Raw genomic sequence first — 19,082 nt, forward strand, 5'->3', positions numbered from 1 at the left:
TTGGTGTGCAATGACTGTGGGGGCCCAGCCAACCTCCTGAGCGGACTGGCCAGGGCACAGTGCTCAGTGAATATGAACTAGCTGATTGTAAACCCTGTACCTGTTTTAGGATGTGGATGATCCCCTCTTGGATATGAAGACTCCAGTCCTCTTTGTTATTGGTCAGAATTCCCTGCAATGTCACCCCGAAACCATGGAGGACTTTCGGGAGAAGATTCGAGCTGAAAACAGTTTGGTGGTGGTTGGGGGAGCTGATGATAATCTCAGGTGGGTAGGCCTATTCCTGTGTGATGGGGAGGCAGCTAGCTATAGGCTGCTCTGGTTCAGACAAAATCTGAAAAGGGGCATTAAAAACATATTTTTTACTTTTAACTAATTCAGATTTATAGAGTGTTGCAAAAATAGTACAAAAATTCCCATATTCCCTTCACCTGGATTTCCTAAATATTAACATTTTAAATAATCAACATATAATTATCAAAGTCAGGAAATTAACATTGATATGATCCTATTATCTAATCTACAGACTCATATTTCATCAGTGTCTCTGGTTCAGGATCCAGTCCAGGATCACATGTTGCTATTGGTGCTGTGCCTTCTCTATCTTACTTAATTTGATACTGCTCAGTCCATCACTGTCTTTCATCACTTTGACACTTTTGAAGACTTTTGGCCAGTTATTTTGTCAACTGTCCCTCAATTTAGGTTGTTGACATTTTTTTATGATTAGGTTGAAGATATGTATTTTGACATTAATGAATGCCACAGAGGTGAGGTGCTGTCAGTGCACCCCCTCAGAGGATACACAATGTTGACCTGTCTTGTCACTGGTGATGTTGACCTTGATCACAGGTTAGGGTGGCATCTACCAGGTTTTTCCACCATAAAGTTACTATTTTCCCTTTGTAATTAGTAGTTATCTTGTGGGGAGGAGACATTTTGAGACCCTGTAAATACAGTGTCTGTCATTATGGTTTCACTGGGGTAGGCATTTCTTTAGATTTTGTTCGTTACAAATAGATGAATATGAATACATCTTATTTGTATTAAACACCTTGTATATATTTTGGAGTATAAACAGCCAGAGTTTGAGAAGGTTTTATAAAGGCAACATTACTTATTGAGACAGCCTCTCCTCTGTTATAAGACTGGTTACCTGTAGGGCCTTTAGTTACATTTCTGTGAAATGTATTGAAAAAGAGGTTGTGTTATGTATGGGGCCTCCTTTTTTATATGTTCATTTTTAGAGATTCAGTCATTTGTGTGCTTATTTAACTAGACAGCTTAGAGTGGGTATTTGCTGACATCTGCCTTATTGTTTTCTTATCCAGAGACATTTGAGAGACTCCCTTCTAGTCTTGGTTATTCGACAACTTCTTGGGGTTTGGGCCTGTGTTGGGGGACTTGTGAGATCTTCAGCCTCTGAAGCCATAGGTATAGGACTTTTGGAATGTGCAGTTCCAGCACTTCCCATATGTTCTTTTGTGTGATCATCCAGCTCTACAAATGAGGCATTATGGTTCCCTATTTTGCAGATGTGGAAACTAAGGTTCAGAGAGGTTGCAATACCTGCCTGAGGGCTAACATAGTCTTCCTTCCCGGGCCTAGCAAGTAACCTGCAGAAGAGAAATTCACTCTTACCTCCATTTGATGCCATGGAATACTTAGAAGATTTCCTCCTTTTTGTCTTTTAGAATAAGCAAAGCAAAGAAGAAATCAGAAGGATTGACTCAGAGCATGGTGGACAGGTGCATTCAGGTACACAGTTGTTTTGTGTGTTTTTGCTCAGCTAGGCTTCCTTTCTGCAGCCTTTTAGGCTTAGGCTTATCAGCAGTAGCCTCTTTGTCTCTAAAGGGTGAGGAGTTATACTCTGGGGCCTCTGGTTGGTAACCCTTTATCATAAGCAAAGAAAAAGAGAAAAGAAAGGGAGAAAAGAGGGAAAGGAGAGTAATCAACTAAGATGTAGAAAGCTTTGGGGTGAATGGGTTCACTGGGGGAATGGTGGCACATGACCACCCCAGGGTGCCACCTCACAGAGGTTCCTACTGGTCACTGGTGCAAGGTTTTGTGCACATTGGGGGGGCCTGGAACCCCTGACACCAGAGCCAAGGTACTTAGTCTTAGTTGGAACGGTTGGCAAGATCCCTATTCTCTAGCCAAGGACTCAGGCATCGGCCTCTCTTTGTACCAGGATGAGATTGTGGACTTTCTAACTGGCGTGCTAACTCGTGCTGAGGGGCATGTGGGTGCCGAGCCTCGGGACCAGGATGCTGAGAAGAAGAAGAAGCCTCGGGATGTGACCCGCAGAGACCTGGCCTTTGAGGTTCCTGAGAGGGGCAGTCGACCCGCCTCACCAGCTGCCAGGCTGCCTGCGTCCCCTTCAGGCTCTGAGGTAATGTGGGCAGGGAAGGGGCACTTTTGCTGGGGAATGAGGACCATAGAGCTGGTGTCTTGGCTTCTTGGGGACTCTTGTATGTTGGGCCAGTGCTGTAGGCCTTTGAGTTCCCACAGGGAGAATTCCTGACCAGGGAATTCTAGGGGACATGCTGATTGGTGGTCAAATCCAGACAACATTGGCTCAGCTCCTGTTCTCCTCACCCTGCTCAGGATCTGTCCAGTGTGTCCAGCAGCCCTACATCCAGTCCTAAGACCAAAGTGACCACTGTAGCCTCTGTCCAGAAGTCCAGTCAGACCGGGAGCTCTCAGCTGCTGAAGAGACATGTGCAGCGGACAGAGGCTGTGCTAACCCACAAACAAGCTCAAGGTACAAGTGCCTGGCTCAGTGGTCTCTCTTGGGATTCATCCTCTGCAGTTGATATCATGTGGCAGCTGGAAAGTACTGGCATTTATAGGGGCCATATGAGAGGCACCTTTCCCACACTTCTGTCCAGGCAAAATTAGCTTGAGATGAATACCAAGGGCTGTTTTCAGGGTAGAACATCACATGATGTCTATGTGTAGGGGGCTGTAGCATCCCACTTGTTACCGCTTTGTCTTGGTGTTCTGGGCATTTAGGCTCTCTAAGCTGACTATATGTATACTGGCCTCAAATATTTTTCTAACTCACAACTGGGGAAGCTACAGCTCCTGTTTCAGGCCTGCCTAGCCACTCCTGTAGTCAGGGAGCTCTCCAGGTCACGTGGGTGGGGTGACTGGCTTATTCATCCGATTCTAGGGCAACTTAACAAGCATCATGCCTCTTTGTTTTGCTCTTAAGAGTTAAAATTTCCACACTGGGACTTTTGGTGAGGTTTATTGTGGTCTCTGCAGATAGCTTTTAGATTAGGCTGGGAAATACATTGGTATGATTGAAATTGAAGTTTGGAGGTCAGTGATTGCTACATAAGAAGCTCCAGCAAAGGGAAAATTTGGTGGGTAGGGAGAGAAGGAGAAACATTGACCATCTCTCCGTCCAACTTTGATTCAGTTGGGCAGCCCCAAAACAAGGTCTCCTGGGCACGGACATTTGATGTGTCCAGGAGCATGTATCCTGAGGTCCAGGGAGAGGCAGCAGCCAGAGCTGGCTGTCAAGTAGAAAAGGGTGGAGGTGTCAGGAGGCTGACCTGTTTATTTCCTCTGGGTTTCTTTTAGTGGAGCCAAAGGGTAAAAGTGGAAAAGTGAAGGCAAAAAAGAGGCCAGGCGCTCAAGGTCCATGTGGATGCCTTGTGACTTAGGCTTTCTTAAGTGGTAGCCAGAGCCAAGTTCTGGGTGGGAGGTGTCCCCTTAGGCTTTTGATGAAGAGAGAGCCATCTGTGTGCAGTGCCTCTAGAGGAGATAATTACTTGAGAATCTAAGGAGACCTGGAAGGCTGATTGGTGAGTTGGTTTGAAAAGGGACCCAGAGAATCATGGAGCAGCAGCCAAAGCCCCTGGCTTTGCCCGAGCTCATAGGCAAAGGGGACGATGATAGCTAACATTTATGGAGCCCTTACTACCTGCTAGGGTCTTTTCCTGGTGCTTGACTTGCTGTGGCTAAGTGAATCTTGGTAGTGGCCCCATGAGACAGGTGCATCTATATTTTTAATTTATAGATGATTCCGTGGGGCTGCTGAAAGCAAAGTCAATTCCATAATTCCAGAAATAGCCCCTGTTGACTATTTTTTAGAACATTTTCATATCTCTTTCTTACTCCCTTTGTCTCCTTTCTCTGGCTGGCTATGATTCTATAATTCTTTCTGATTCATTCCAGCACAGTTCGCTGCTTTTCTGAAACAGAATATGCTGGTGAGGAAAGCTCTTCCTCCCGGCACCTCCTCCTGTCTCTTTGGTGAGTATTGCTCTCTTCTGCTTCCCCACCCCAGCTTTGCATCTGTCCTTGTTTGGTTCCTCCTGTTCTTTTGTCTCTGCCTTTTTCTATCTTTTGATTCTTTTTGTTTTTCTGACTCCTTTTGCTTATTCCATTGTCTTTGCTTTTTCTCTGTTCTTTCTGTTTGCCTCTCATGGTGTTTTTCTCTCTTTGTCTCTTCTGTGTGTGCTTCTTGGCTTTGCCTCTCCGTGTGTGCCTATGGCCATTGCCTGTGTGCCTGAGTTTCCTTGGTGTTTTTCTCCTTGCCTCTGGTTTCCCCCCTCCATCCTGGCCACTGCAGCCACTTACCAGCATAAAACTGTTAATTCCTTTCTCTTTTATTACTTCTTCTAATTCTGATTGTAGTCGATGCCTCTATGCCCTAAGCAATTCTTCCAACTAATTATGCCCTCAGTGTGGTCTAGAGTAGCTCCCTGTAGCCCATGCCAACTGCCCCTACTCTTATGTGACTGCTGCCTTCCGCCCACCCCACCCCTGATTGCCTATGCTAACAAGAAGGACTGGGGCCTCGGAGTTTCTGGGTGTAAAGAGAAGGAGATTTATGAGGAAGCCTGAGTGATAACAAGGCTTGGCCTTGTACAGGATGAGTCTGTTTTAATTCAGCAGAGGGTAAAGCCTATGTGTGAATAGGCAGCCTTTCTCTGCACTTAGTACAAGAGACCTGGGGACTAGGTTGTGACATGTGCCACTGTTGCCCTGTTACTTTGGGGCAGGAGCTGTAAAGTCACCTTGGCTGAGGCATCCCTTGCCTAGGAGCTCCTAAAGCTAGCCTGAAGTCCTGGTGGCAGTCCTTCTCATTGCACCTGTGTGGCAAGCAGACCCTCAACCCTGGGCTCCTAGGGCAAGGGAGACTCAGAGCCCTGTGAAAATCTGTAGGGAAGACTGTGCAGTCTGCTCCTCCATTGCTTTTTCCTAGAATGTTTCCTCCCTCCAGCTATGTTGTGTGGGGGAGGGCTTGAACAGGAAAATAATCACATCATTTGAGTCAGGGAAGCACTGTTGAGATCCACTGCGGTGAGGCCTCTGTTTTGGTTGGCCTATGCTAGACTGGGTTTGGGTGTCTTGGTTTTTTTGTTCCCACAACTCAGAACCCCCTTCTTCCTGACTCCAGCATAGAATGAGGGATGGGTTTGGTGCCATTCTCTGAGAGGGAAGAAGTGGAGTTCTACCACAGGTGGGGCTGAACAAGGTGGCACTGACCTAGTGACCATCATCTTTGAAGTGTGACTCCATGAGTGGCTGGTACTCCTGTGTGTCCCCACACACAGCCATACTTGTACTGGTCCCAAGTCTCACTGTCTGTTGAAACTGTGGAGGACCTTACCCCAGCTCTATCTCTTAGTTCCCATTTCATCAGAACAAACAGAGGAAGCAGAGAAAGAAGATGTTAGGGTCCAGCTGAAGCGGCACCATCCCTCCAGTCCTCTGTCTGGCAGTAAGACCTCCAAGCGACCCAAGATCAAGGTGTCCCTTATCTCCCAAGGGGACCCAGCCAGTGGGTCTTGTACTGCTTCCCAAGGAGGAGCCCCAGAAGGTGAGTTTCCTTGACCTGTTTTAATAAACACTGACTGAGCTCTCCCAGGGCATATAGCATTGCCCTCTTGAGGCTGCTTGCTGGGGGCTCCGCCTTTCCTTTAGTGCAAGAGGTGCCTGGAACAGAGGGCTCAAGGTGGCCTGTGGGGAAGGTAGGCAGTGACCTGATCTGAATCAGGATCAGGAAGGCAGGATGGAAATCAGAGGAAGCTCTGGGGTCATTCAGTGCATCATATATTTGGGGCTTTATTGTTTGTTTCAATTAAAGATAAAATATTCCAGAAAGCTTAGAAAGTAGAAGGAAAACAATAACTCTAGCTCTTCTTATTCTCATGTAGTTATTCTTCATTTTTCCTCTTTGATCTTTGTCCGTACTACTTTGCATTTAGCCTGGCTGTGGGGTCTGAAAGGGACACCCAGCAGGACTAACGGGAAGCCTTGGGGTTTTGTTTTGCAGCCATGGGAGGGAAGCCCATCACGATGACACTGGGGCAGGCGTCAGCAGGGACAAAGGAGCTCACAGGGCTTCTCACCACAACCAAGTGAGTCCATTTCTTGGTCTGTCTGGCTGTTTTCCCTTCTCTCTCTTCGCCTTTTTTCCTGGTTCACTTTAATGCTTTGGGAAGATGATAGAATCTGGATTCTGTCAGTTTGGGGAATGTGACTTCTTTTTGGGTCGGACCTTTATTTTTCTTTTGGACAAACTCAGAGTTCAGTTCATTTTTACCTAAAGTTTGCAAAGCATCCCATAGTTCTTGCTTCAAGGTTTGAAGTTTTTACTTCTAGGCATGACTTCTAGAAGGACTAGAGGCTGGATTCAGAAGGTGGGATAAAAAAAACAAAGGTTCTGGCCTTATGTCCATTGCCGAAACCTTGCTGGGCCCTGCTCTGGACCCTCCCTATGTAGCCAGGGTCTGCTGCCCTCCAGCCTTCAGATAATGGAACTCCTGTCTTTGTGTCTAGGTCCAGTGCTTCTGAAGCGGGTGTGTCAGCCAGCCCAGCCTCCGCCGTGGTCTCCAGCAGCAACGCACCCACTCCCTTGCACACACTCCAGAGCCGCCTAGTGGCCACCTCCCCTAGCAGCTCCCTCCCAGGTATCTGGGGGCCAGCATCCTGGCCCCTCAGCAGAATCTGGGAAGCTGCTGTTGGATGGTCATGGGAAAGCAGCCTGGAGCTGTATTTGGAACTCCTTGGGGTCTTGGGCTTGTCAGGAAAGCTGGAGTTAGCTTCAAGGAGCATGAAGTTCTTGGCCTTAATATGTCCAGTGAGTAAACAACCCAGTCTGTGGGTAGTGTATCATGTACTCTAAGGAGGAGAAATCACTGATGGGAGATGTAAGTATAGTGTTTCATTTCGGTGTTTATAAACACATCTGATTGAATAAAACCGGAAATGTTGCTATACTGGACATTAGTAAGCGAGACATTTCTGCCTATGCATGTCTCCTCACCTTCTCCACCCACACCTGACACTGGAAAGGCTAGTTGCCTGAGCCCAGCAGAGCCAAGGCACATGCCCTTCTTCAAGAGGACCTTTCTCTTTGAGGCCCCTGGGCTACATGCAAAGTGAGGTGTACATCAGGTACTTGGAATTCTCTTGGCTTAAAAAGTCCTTCCTCTTCCCTGGAAAGAAGTGAGGGAATTTAGAGTTCTGAAAAGGGGGATTGAAGCTCTTTTTGGTTTTCCTAAAGTTTTAAGAATGTAGGGTGGGTGGTTTGCAGCAGGTTGGGATGTGTAGAAAGACTGAAGGCTGTGGGTCTGCATAGACCCGTCCATATGTGGGTGATCAGCAGGTGTGCTGGGAAGAAGCCCTGGCTGGCCTCCGCTAGGAGTGCTGGGAATGTCCAAAGGCAAGAGCACAGGCATTTACCTGGTTGTTAAGGTTGGATGGGCACGACTGCTCTTGGATAAGTGGTTGAGTTTGTGCTGATGTCTGTCACATCACTTCCTAGGGGCCACGTCAGCCAGCAGCCTCCTCCAAGGCCTTAGCTTCAGCTTGCAGGATATCAGCAGCAAGACCTCTGGTCTCCCAGCAAATCCCTCCCCAGGACCATCCCCACAGGTACATATCTGCCCTCTTCTGGGCCAGGCAAGTGTGGGGAAGAGACCTCTTTAGCTTGGTTGGTTTTGGTAGGGAATTTGGAATATGGGTCAAGGACAGACAGCCTCTGACTTCCCAGAGGGGAGCTACCAAAGGTTAAGGCTCCATCACTTAACTGCTGTGTGGCACTGGATGAGTTTCTTGACCTCTCTGTATCTTTATTTCTTTGTCTATGAAATGAGGATAGTAGTCCCTCCCTCACAGAGTTGTTTTGAGGACACAGTAAGATAATATGTAGAAAGTGCCTGGAAGAATACCTTGCATATGGTGGGCACTCAATACATGGCAGCTCTTAATAACATGCTGTGGGCCCTCCACACTTGAATGTGGCTGTTGGGCAACACCTTCTGATCACCTGGGCTTGTGTGTCCCACAGGCCACCAGTGTGAAGTTGCCTACCCCCATACAGAGCCTGGGTGCCATCACCACGGGCACCAGCACCATTGTCCGTACCATTCCTGTGGCCACCACACTCGCCTCCTTGGGTGCCACTCCTGGTGGGAAGCCCACAGCCATCCACCAGCTGCTGACCAATGGGGGCCTCGCCAAGCTGGCAAGCAGCCTCCCTGGCCTGGCTCAGATCTCTAACCAAGCATCAGGTGAGTCTTTCTTGAGAGCCATGAGGACTCCCAGATACAGGATCTTTCCCCAGAACTTTCCCATCTCACACAGGCAAGACTCTGGACCCAACTAGGGTCTTGGCACTGACCTTCAGTAATTCAGCTTGTGGGGGTCCATCCCCCAGAGAGGTTGAAAGAACATGGGCTGTTTCCTTTTGGCCTTTCAGAATGACTGATAGGGTGTAGATGACCCAGCTGGGGAGGAGGCCAAGGAGTGGGGTGGAGGGAGGTGTGTTAGGTGGGGAAGAAACTCCCAAGAAAGGAAAGTGGAGATGTGACAAAAAAACCTCTGTCCCACGCTCTTTCTCTCTCTCTCAGGCTTGAAGGTCCCCACCACCATTACTCTGACCCTACGTGGGCAACCAAGCCGAATCACCACACTGAGCCCCATGGGCCCGGGAGCAGCTCACTCGGAGGAGTCCACCTCCCAGGTGCTGCCCTCCAACTCACAGGTGAGTCTGCTGGGGAAGATAAGGACACAGGCTCCAGCATTGGGAAGTTTTGGTGCACTGGGTTTGTAGGCATAACATTCAAATCCAGACTCAGGGTTTGTAGTTTGGGAACTGTTAGCAAGTCATGGACCTCTTTGAGCTTCTTTTTCTGTCACACTCCCTGGGCTGTTGTGAGGATTAACTAGGTAAAATGTTCCTATGTGTTGCAGTGCCTAGTGTTTGATGTGTTGTTTACTTTCCCTCTCCATCCCTTTTCCTCCCCCCTTTGCGGCATCACCATGCAGAGGTCGTGGCAGAGGCTCTCCAGCATTGAGCCCTTCCACATCTTGGCACTCACTGCCATCTTTTTGGAGCACAACTAGGTTTTTGATAGCTCTTACTCAGGAGTCACCTTTAGTTCCTCTCAGCTGATCTGATTTCCTTTATGATTTTTTGAAGTGAAATGTTTCTAATCTTACATGGTGATCTGAGAGCCATGCAAAGATCAGAGATTAAAGAAAACAGTCATTTGTGTCCAGTATGGAGTGCGCTTTCCTTCAGTACCCACTGTTTCAGCCATGGCCTTCCATGCAGGAAAGGTGCTGTGCTGGACACTATGGCGCAAGGCTGGCCCTGGTGCTGGCATTCCCACCGCCAACTTTACCTGGGAATGGGGGTGACATGATTGACAGAGGATAGTTCCTGACTGGCCCAGAAGCTCCTCTGTACAGGGGTTGTATCCTGGCAGTCATGGGAGTCATAGCCCCACCCCTTGCCATTTTGCAGAGAGGTGGAGGTATTCTCATTTTTTTAATTCTGTTCATTATTTTTTCAGTTACAAAAGTGATTGTGCTTATTTTCAGTAATATAAACATTATAGAAATAATGTAATTTAGTACAAATTTCCCATGAGACCACTCCCAGAGATGATAAGTACTGATAGTGGCTTGCCAGTGCATCCTTCTAGATTTTTCTTATTTTTTGACAAAAATGGGATCACAAAATATGGATTTTTGTAACTAGCCTTTGTTTAGAAAGTATGTTGTGGATGTTTCTCTGTTGGTTACAAAGAGACCTACCTATGTCTTGTTGGTGACTACCTGACAAGGGACAGTGTGAGAAAGTGGGTTTTCCCTGCCTCCTGATGGATAGTGAGTTAGGTTACATTTTGTTTTCTGATATCATAAAAAATGGCGCAGTGGACACCCTTGTCATCGTTTTTGTTTACCTCTGGGAGATTCCTACAGGCTGGAGACCAGTAGGTAAAGGGTATATGAATCTGCCACCTGGAAGCTGCTGACTAATTGTTCCTTCAAAATGTTTTGCTGATTTACTGTTCAAGCCACAGTGATGAGAAAATCTGTTTGTCTACACCATTGCCAATTGTGAAAATCAGTATTTTTAATTTTATTGATTTGATGGGTGAAAAGTGAACTTGTTTTAATGTGCATTTTCCTGATTATTTATGAGGTTGTATATCTTTTATGAATTGCCTGTTATGTTCTGCATCTGTTTATTTTATAGCAGCTTTATATATAGTCAAGTCACATATACTTTATTCCAGTTGCCTTTTTTTCCTTTCCATCGAAGTATTAAATGTATGTCTTTTAACTTTTGTTTCTGTATCCTTTTCATACAGACATTAAAATATTTTATACAGTGCAATCATCAAATCTTTTTCTGTATGCCCTTCCCACTGTAAGAGTATAATCATTTTGCATTTTCTTTTTTATATTTTATTTTTTAAATTGTGGTAAAATATACATATGTACAATTTACCATTTTTACCCTTTCATGCTTACAATTCAGTGTAATACAGCATACTCACTTGTTACGCAGCCATCGCCACCACCCATGTGTAGAACTTTCCCTTCATCTCGTATTGAAACTGTGCTTTGTGAAGTGCTTTTGTTTGTTTGTATACCTCTTGCTTTTCAGTCTACTCGGAATTTATTTTTATGTGCTAAGTGAAATGAGGATCTAACTGTCAAGTCCATTCATTCTTCCTTCATTTGCCATCGCTGCTCTCACATTCTAGATTACTATGCACATAGTTAAGTGTTTCAGAGGAAAAGCACTCTTCTGATTTGCTTTTATTTCACTTACGATTTTTGTTTCTATGTTAATGAGTGAGATTGGCCTGTGGTTTTCGTTCAGTCACCCCTACTTTTGTGTGGGTGTGTGCTTTCCTTGTCCAGTTGTATAAAGGGGATAACTCTATCCTTATAGAATGAGATGGGAAGTATTTTATGTTTTCCTCATATTCTGAAACATTTATATAGCACAGGAATGACCAGTTCCTTGACAGTTTGATGAAAATGACCTGTAAGCCATAGCAGCCTGTTTTCAGGCTGTTGTGACCTTGCTGATGTGCAGTGATGCACAACTAGAACCAGGTCCCCACCACATGGCACCCTGCTCTCTGTTCAGTGGTCCTTTGGGCCTGCTGTGGCCTGGGCGAGCTGGTTAGTGCTGGGAAGAGATTAGAGAACGTCGAGAATCCTTCCTAGCTCAGTGGAAGCACAAAATAAAGATAGTATCTGACTTCTACCTGAGGGAATTAACTTGAGAGCTTGGTTTTTATCCTAGTAAAATAGGTGTGTAATTACTAGGAGGGTTCTAGTGGTGGTTCTTTTATTACAGACAGAGGAGGTATTATTAGATTAAGACTTGCTGACTTGAAACCTAACAGTTACCTTACTGTGTTCAGACTGCCAGACAGTATGATACCATGGAAAACACTGGGCTATGGTCAGGCCCTCTGTCTTCAGCAAGCTGTGTCATTTCAGGCAAATCACCCAGACCCTCTGGGCTTTGGTTTTCTCACCTAGTTTTGTGAGTTGGCAGTTTTTGTGGTGGTGGGATTAGTAGGAGCTGTCTCAGAACCTCTGCAGGCTTTGGGAGATGAATTTTCAACCTTTAAGTTGAGAAACAAACCTCCCGTTTATAACATTTGTAAAACATTTGGAAATTTGAACACTAACTGGATAATTGTTGATATTAAGGAATTATTAACCTTCTTACATGTGATAATGGTATTTAAAAGTTTGAAAAAATAGTTCCTTTCTATTTTTGGGTTACATATTACAATATTTATGGACAGAATGAATTTAAAAATAAAAACATCTGTGAATACCAACTAAGATATCTCTTGAGGTCTGTGCAAGCACTTAATTAACCTGTTTTCTTTCTGGCATTGATGGGTATTTGCTGTGTGTTTCCTTTATGGAGCTGAACTATCATGTCCTCTTTACAGTGGAAAAGCTGAGGAGGAAGTGGGGGCAGAGACTGCTTTGCCTGTGTCAGGGTCCTGAGAACGGATCCTTGCCTTTGGTCACCTATAGCAGCCCCTGGGGAGTAGGCTCATTGTCAGGTGTAATCCTAACCAGGACAAAGTAAGCACCTGTGCACAGTCTGCCTTTGGGTGGGGTGAGCACATGGGAGGAGCACCTTTGAGTTTTGATTGCCAGACCCTCTTCATTCCTCCTCTCCTGGGCCCCCCATCCTCCTCTCTTTACTGCATTCTCACAGACCTCAGGAGTTTTCCAAAGGTGAAATCTAGAAGTGGGGGAACCTTGGTGAGAAAAGGCCACCTCTCTCAACCTTGCTTCTTTCTTCCTGAGCTCAGCAATTCAGGGCTCAGCAATTCAGGGCACCCTCCACAACCCCTAAAAAATGGATAGACCTAAAGAATGACATCATCACACAAGTATGGAAAACCTCCCTTCAACAATGTCACCCTTAATGTTCACCTGGTTCCTTCTCCTACATTTCCCCTTTCCTCATGCATAATAAGAGCTCACCTTTGTAGTTAAACAGATGCTGTCATCTTACAGATGAGGAAAAGGAAGCTCAGAAGCCACTGGCCCTAGAAAATGGTAGAGATGGGTCTCTGAGTACAGCATCCACATTCTGGAAACCACTTGGCTGCTGGAACACACATCCTTGTGCACCCAGCTTTTTCCCTATTGAGAATTACTTTGGTATAAGTCTCAGGAGTGGGAGGAGGGGCCAGAGGATCTGGATGTGTTAACCTGGCAAAGTTCTGACCCTTGTTCGCTACCTCTCCCGCCATAGCGCCTGCCTCCAACGCCCTGAAGATGCCATGTGATGGTCTTCCTTTACCAGATTGGTGATGGCTGCTGCAGTGAGCCCTGGGTCCATATGCTGTCCTACTGAGCTGTCCACTTGTCTGAAGACATCTTTAAGACACTCATTTTTGTCTCCCTGCCAACCGTCTTTGGGTTGGGCCTCTGGTCTTCTGAAACTGTTAGGCTAAGTGATATGGTGCCAGCAAGGGGACCATCTTCCTCCAGCATCTACAGGTCTGGTTCCCAGAATTCCCAGGCTCCTCAGAAGATTTGGCGGTTAATGGGTTACTAGCACTAGATGTTATTTGTCCAGGTAGCAGTGTTGGACCATTCATTGCATTTCATCAAGGACCTCCTTTTGGAAGTGTGTGGTGTCCCTATGCCAAGTTTGGAGAAAACATCCACATGATCCATGCCTGCTGGGGTTCAGATTGAGAGCCCTTTGCTGAGGACAGAGGTCATCCTGGCCTACCAGTCAGCTGGTCAGTATGAAAAGGGCTTGTTTTGGACATTGCCGCTGCCTTCATCGAGTAGCATGAGAGAGTGCTCCTCATGCAGCTTCCTCTTCGGAACCACATCAGAGTAGCCTGCTGAGACCAAGAATTCCTGATTTCAAATCCATGAGAGAGAAAAGAGAACTAACCAAGCTGTCATCTCTCGGTCCCATTGGCCATGCACATGTGAAGAGCAGCAGTTGCTAGGAGATGAGCACTGGAACCGCCCCTTTTTTTTTCCATCATGGTTGGCAGAAAACCTGCTGGTCCAGGAAGGTTAAAGAAGAGCAATGGAACAACAAATGAAGTAGCTTCGAGGATGTATCAGTAAGTCCTGCAGTGAAAATAGTTTGGGTTTGAGGCTTTGCGTCTAGTACCTAAGGAATTGCTCTTCCACTGGCGAAGAGAAGAATTTGCAAGGTCAGAGGGATGCAACTCTCACCCCTAAAATCTCTCCCTCCAGTGCTTAAAGGTATAACAGGGAAAACCAGCTAAGTTAACATCTGGGCCGTTCCAGAAGCATCAAGATGATGAAGGTCATGCTTCATTGTTTCTCCTTCTATCCTATATGACTTGTCTGCTTGCTTCAAAGTGGGAAAATCATTGGTACCAACACTACTGCACAGGGCTCTTGGTGCCACCCTGAGCCTGGGAGGTGGAGGTTCCTGAAGAAGTAATCACTGACGCTAGAACTTGGAGTTCCTCTTTCCCTCCTCACAATACTTGTGTGCAAAGGTAGTTTTAGATTTGGCTTAGAACCCGTTATCCACAGCAGCCTCCCTTCTCTTCCATACTCTAGAATGTTTCCAACTGTGGTGGTAAGTCAGGCAACCCAATGGACTCAGTTCAGTACCTCTAGGTCAGGAGGGTCCATAGCGTGCCATGGCCACAACTGTGGTCCAGGGTCCTGACCCTTGTGCAGTGTATATCCAAACCAGGCCACCTGCATTCAGTTCAGGAGCCTCACCTTCCAGTCTGAGTAGCAGCTAGGAGGGGTGCCCAGTGTGCAGGAGTCTCAGACGAAACAGATCTGGGGATATGTATGGCAAGAGTGGAGATGACGTCTTACACATACCCTTCCCCCCTGACTGCTGCAGAGCTGGTTTCAGTGGTGGTGATATAGAATTACGCTATATTCTTTTTTTTCCCCGGATTTATATTTTATTATTTTATTTAACCTTTATTGTATTTTTTTCTATTACCATTTAGTCCCCTTACACTCCCCACCCCCCTACACTGTATTCTTACATTAGCTGGTGGATAAACTGCTTTCTGAAATTCAGGAGGCAGTAAGTTTGAAGAAGATATGAAATCTAAAAGAGGTATCAGTGGGTCAGGGGATCGATAACTTTATGGGTAGAATAATAACAACAGGACCTGAGGAAGGGTGGACTGTGAGACTATGTGAAGCTTTTAGAATCATTTGGGACAGGCAGAGGGCCCTAAGCAGCCATTCCTAACTTGGGAATGCAGCCTAGACAGTGCTGGCAGGGCTGCTCCTGAAAGATACTGGCTCAGTGTGTGCTGGAGCCAGAGGAACAACTAACGCATCTTCCTGCTTTCGTGTAACTCCTAGTGTACTTCCCATGGATGACTTCCTGAAGCTTGAGTTGTACACCCTGAAGAATGCCACACTGGAGAAGGAGAGTTGTGAGAACATGGATTCCTCACCTCGGAGGGACAGGCTAAAGGGGGAAGTCATTGAAGTCCATAGAATCATGTTGCCCAATTTCATGTGTCTCCTCCAGCCACACTGTTTGAAATGTAAAAGGAAGCTTTCCTCTGTCACATAGCAGACCTGGAGTCTGTAACCTCAGACGGGGATACTACTGGCCAAAATGTTGAGGGATAAAGAAGGCTTTAGTTAAATTCTTGGACGACAAATACATGTTGATGGATTTGTACTCCTGGGAGATGTCCTCATGCCTTGAGAAGATGGAGGAAGACCTGTCCGTTCTTGGCCCCACCACAAAAACAGTCCTGGGCTGGATGGGTTAGAGACTGAGCCACTGTGACGGTTGTGTTTTTACGTAACAAAAACAATTGAAAAATAAAAGCAACTTTTGCATCACTCCAATTTATTTTCAGCTGACTTCTCATGTTTTTTTCTGGTAACCACCCAGTGAAGTGGCTCAAAAAATAAAAGCTGAGATACTGTGGTAATTCCTATGCTCATCTCTGATGCTGGTGCCATGAGGTAGGTACTGTAATTCCCTTTTCATAGGTGAAAGGACTGAGGTATAGAGATATCACACCATAAGAAATGGCAGAAACAGGATTAGAACTCAGGCAGCCTGATACTAGCGTCTGTTGTTTTACTCTGCACTTGCTGAGGTTCTGCGGTGGGAGACCAGAAGTGGAGATTAACCCAGGAGGTGAGAAGATGGTGGCTTGGCCTTCATGTGACCCTTTTCAGTTTGTGCCCCACCCGGCCTACCATGATTCCTGCTGCTGTGGTGGGACTCGCCTGAGTCAGTAAGTGAGGTCCTGAGAAATTGAAATCCCATTATATATCCTACATCTCCATCCCCTATGATAAATAAAGAAGTGAGTGAATGAATTCGAAGCTCCAGATTATTTGTGAACTATTCAAGAAGACCTTTCCTCCAATCCTTAACTTCCAGGCCCCCATCCTTCATACTGGAACCCTGTGTGGGTGGAAACCATAGTTGTGATAGACTGAGTACAAGTGGGCTCATTTATCACCATATGTAGTGGAGACCTGACCTTCTGTTTCTCTCCCTTCCAACTCTACTCTCACTGACTTGGGAGTCAGATGAAGTGAGAAATGGGAATTAGATGGTTCAGATGATAGCTGTCTTAAACTTCAGGGGTATCCAGGGCCATGGCAAATTATAATGCAGAAAAATCTTTGGTACCTTATTAGCTCCCTTTTTAAAGCATATGTTAGGATTGGTGGTTGCAGGAAGCAGAAACCATTCAGCACCCAAATTACTGTATTTTGCCATGTATAATGTGTACTTTACCCACATTTTTGAGGGAAAAATAAGGGTGCACATTATACATGGGTAGTACCTGAAATACCTTATATCTGTTCTTGTGTTTTGTAATCATTCACTACATGAAATTTCTTGTACCGTAATATGTTCAGAAATAAATGCTAAAATTCCTTTATAATACCAAAAAGTGCCTAAATATAAATGATTAAAAAATTAAAAGATATTTTTCCTGAAAGTTTGGGGCCAAAGTGTGGGTGCACATCTTACACAGGAACACATTATACACAACAAAATACAGTAGTTCATAAAGGGAATCCTCTCCCCATAGGTGCTCTCACAGACAGGACCTGACAGTTTCTGCTACTTGCCTCCTGACCTCAACTGACTAGGAACCAGCTTTGGTCCTGTTATAGGACTTTTAAGCTTCAGTGTTTTTTGTGGGTGGCAGGTCTTTCTGTCTTCCAGTTCAGATTTTGCACCCAGTGACCCTGATTGCTTCAGCGCACTTACGTTTGGTTCTTCTTGCTGATTCTTTTCCGTCAAGTTGTTCTTGATGGTTGTTCTTGGAGAGTAGTGTTGAAATTTCTGACACTAATTATGGGATTGTCTGTGTTTCCTATTAGTTTTGTCAACTTTTGTGTCACATATTTTGCAGTTCTGTCATCTGGTGCATAGACATTTAGGATCCCTGTGTCTCTTTTTGGTGGGTTGTCATTATGTAATGTCTCTCTTTACCTGCTAATTTTCTTGGCCCCGAAATTTACTTCATCTGACATTCTGATGTCAATCTCTGCCATTTAATTGGTGTGTTTAGACTGTCTCCACTCAATGTAATTACACAGGGGAGAGCAAAGATAGGTTTACAGTTGTGAGTACACAAAACACTTTGTTCTTGCATTATTTAATAATTACTGTATTATTATTCTATACGAACAACTGAACAACCTACTTTTGCCCCACCCTGTAGATGTATTAGGGTTTAAGTCAGCTGTTTTTGTTTTCTGTTTGTTTTTGTGCTGCTTTTTCCTGCCTTCAGGGGGTTGCTTGAACTTTTTTTTTTTTTTAGAATGCCATTTTGATTTATCTGTAGTATTTTTAAGTGTGCCTTTGTACAGATAGCTTTTACTGGTTGCTGTGGATGCTGCATTACGAATACACAAAACTTACCGTAGCCTGCTGGTACCAACTAGTTGAAGTGTAGAAGCCAAGTCTCTATATTCCTTTATCTTCCCCCGTTTCTAATATAATTGTCTATGTGTTGATGAACACGTTAGACAGTGTTATCAGTTTTGTTTCAAATGTTAATTTAGAAAGCTCAAGAGAAGGAAAATCTATTGTGTTTACCCATGTTTTTATTTTTAATATGTTTTATTGATTATGCTATTGCAGTTGTCCCATTTTCCCCCCTTTACTCCCCTCTGCCCTGCACCCCCCTCCCCCCTCCCTCTCCCCTCTCCCCTCTCCCACCCTTAGTTTATGACCGTGGGTTGTACATATAAGTTCTTTGGCTTCTCCATTTCCAATACTATTCTTAACCTCCCCCTGCCTATTTTGTACCTACCATTTATGTTTCTTATTCCCTGTACCTTTTTCCCCATTCTCGTCCTTCCCCCACTCTCTCCCTGCTGATAACCCTCCATGTGATTTCCATTTTCATGATTCTATTCCTATTCTAGTTGTTTGCTTAGTTTATTTTTGTTTTTGGTTGTTTAGGTTCTGTTGATAGTAGTGGCTTTGTGACTTTGTTGTCATTTTACTGTTCATAATTTTTTAAGATCTTATTTATTTGTTTTTAGAGAGAGGGGAAGAGAGAGAGAAAGAGAGGGAGAGAAGCATCAATGTGTGGTTGCCTCCCCCTCCTGGGAACCTGGCTGGTAACCCAGGCATGTGCCCTGACTGGGAATCGAACAAGCGACCCTTTGGTTTGCAGACTGATGCTCAATCCACTGAGCCACACCAGCCAGGGCAATGGTTCATAGTTTTGATGTTCTTCTTTTTCTTAAATAGGTCCCTTTAACATTTCATATAATAAGGTCTTGGTGATGATGAACTCTAACTTGACCTTATCTGGGAAGCACTTTATCTGCTCCTCCATTCTAAATGATAGCTTTGCTGGATAGAGTAATCTTGGATGTAGATCTTTGCCTTTCATGACTTGGAATACTTCTTTCCAGGCCCTTCTTGCCCATAATGTTTCTTTTGAGAAATCAGCTGATAGTCTCACGGTAACTTCTTCGTAGGTAACTTTCTCCTTTTTTTTCTTGCTGCTTTTAAGATTCTCTCCTTATCTTACTCTTACATCATGTAGTTATAATTTGCCTTGGTGTGTGCTTCCTTTGGTCCAACTTCTTTGGGACTCTCTGGGCTTCCTGAACTTCCTGGAAGTCAATTTCATTTGCCAGATTGGGGAAGTTCTCCTTCATTATTTGTTCAAATAAGTTTTCAATTTCAAGTAAGACGTTTCAATGTCTTGCTCTTTGGCTTCTCCTTCTGGCACCCCTATGATTCAGATGTTGGAATGTTTAAAGTTGTCCTGAAGATTCCTACG

General features: G+C 45.2%; 1 protein-coding gene across 13 annotated transcripts in view; it reads left to right on the forward strand.

Annotated features, from left to right (window-relative positions):
• The window catches only part of KANSL3 (KAT8 regulatory NSL complex subunit 3), a 43,099-nt gene extending 26,384 nt beyond the window's left edge, over positions 1-16,715 (forward strand). For 9 of the 13 annotated variants that reach the window (XM_036028316.1, XM_028514669.2, XM_028514673.2 and 6 more), the window contains 12 exons: positions 110-267; positions 1,695-1,758; positions 2,192-2,392; positions 2,608-2,764; positions 4,189-4,266; positions 5,648-5,839; positions 6,296-6,380; positions 6,802-6,932; positions 7,790-7,899; positions 8,315-8,537; positions 8,877-9,010; positions 13,067-16,715. In XM_036028316.1, coding sequence (XP_035884209.1) covers positions 110-267; positions 1,695-1,758; positions 2,192-2,392; positions 2,608-2,764; positions 4,189-4,266; positions 5,648-5,839; positions 6,296-6,380; positions 6,802-6,932; positions 7,790-7,899; positions 8,315-8,537; positions 8,877-9,010; positions 13,067-13,087 — 1,554 coding nt within the window. In that variant the 3' untranslated portion in view covers positions 13,088-16,715. The remainder of the gene's footprint in view (positions 1-109; positions 268-1,694; positions 1,759-2,191; positions 2,393-2,607; positions 2,765-4,188; positions 4,267-5,647; positions 5,840-6,295; positions 6,381-6,801; positions 6,933-7,789; positions 7,900-8,314; positions 8,538-8,876; positions 9,011-13,066) is intronic. The other 4 variants (XR_003684801.2, XR_003684800.2, XM_028514675.2 and 1 more) reach the window with 2 other exon arrangements.
• The last annotated feature ends 2,367 nt before the right edge of the window (positions 16,716-19,082 follow it).

The sequence above is a fragment of the Phyllostomus discolor genome, chromosome 6 (assembly GCF_004126475.2).
Source record: "Phyllostomus discolor isolate MPI-MPIP mPhyDis1 chromosome 6, mPhyDis1.pri.v3, whole genome shotgun sequence".
NCBI classification, from domain to species: Eukaryota; Metazoa; Chordata; class Mammalia; order Chiroptera; family Phyllostomidae; genus Phyllostomus; species Phyllostomus discolor.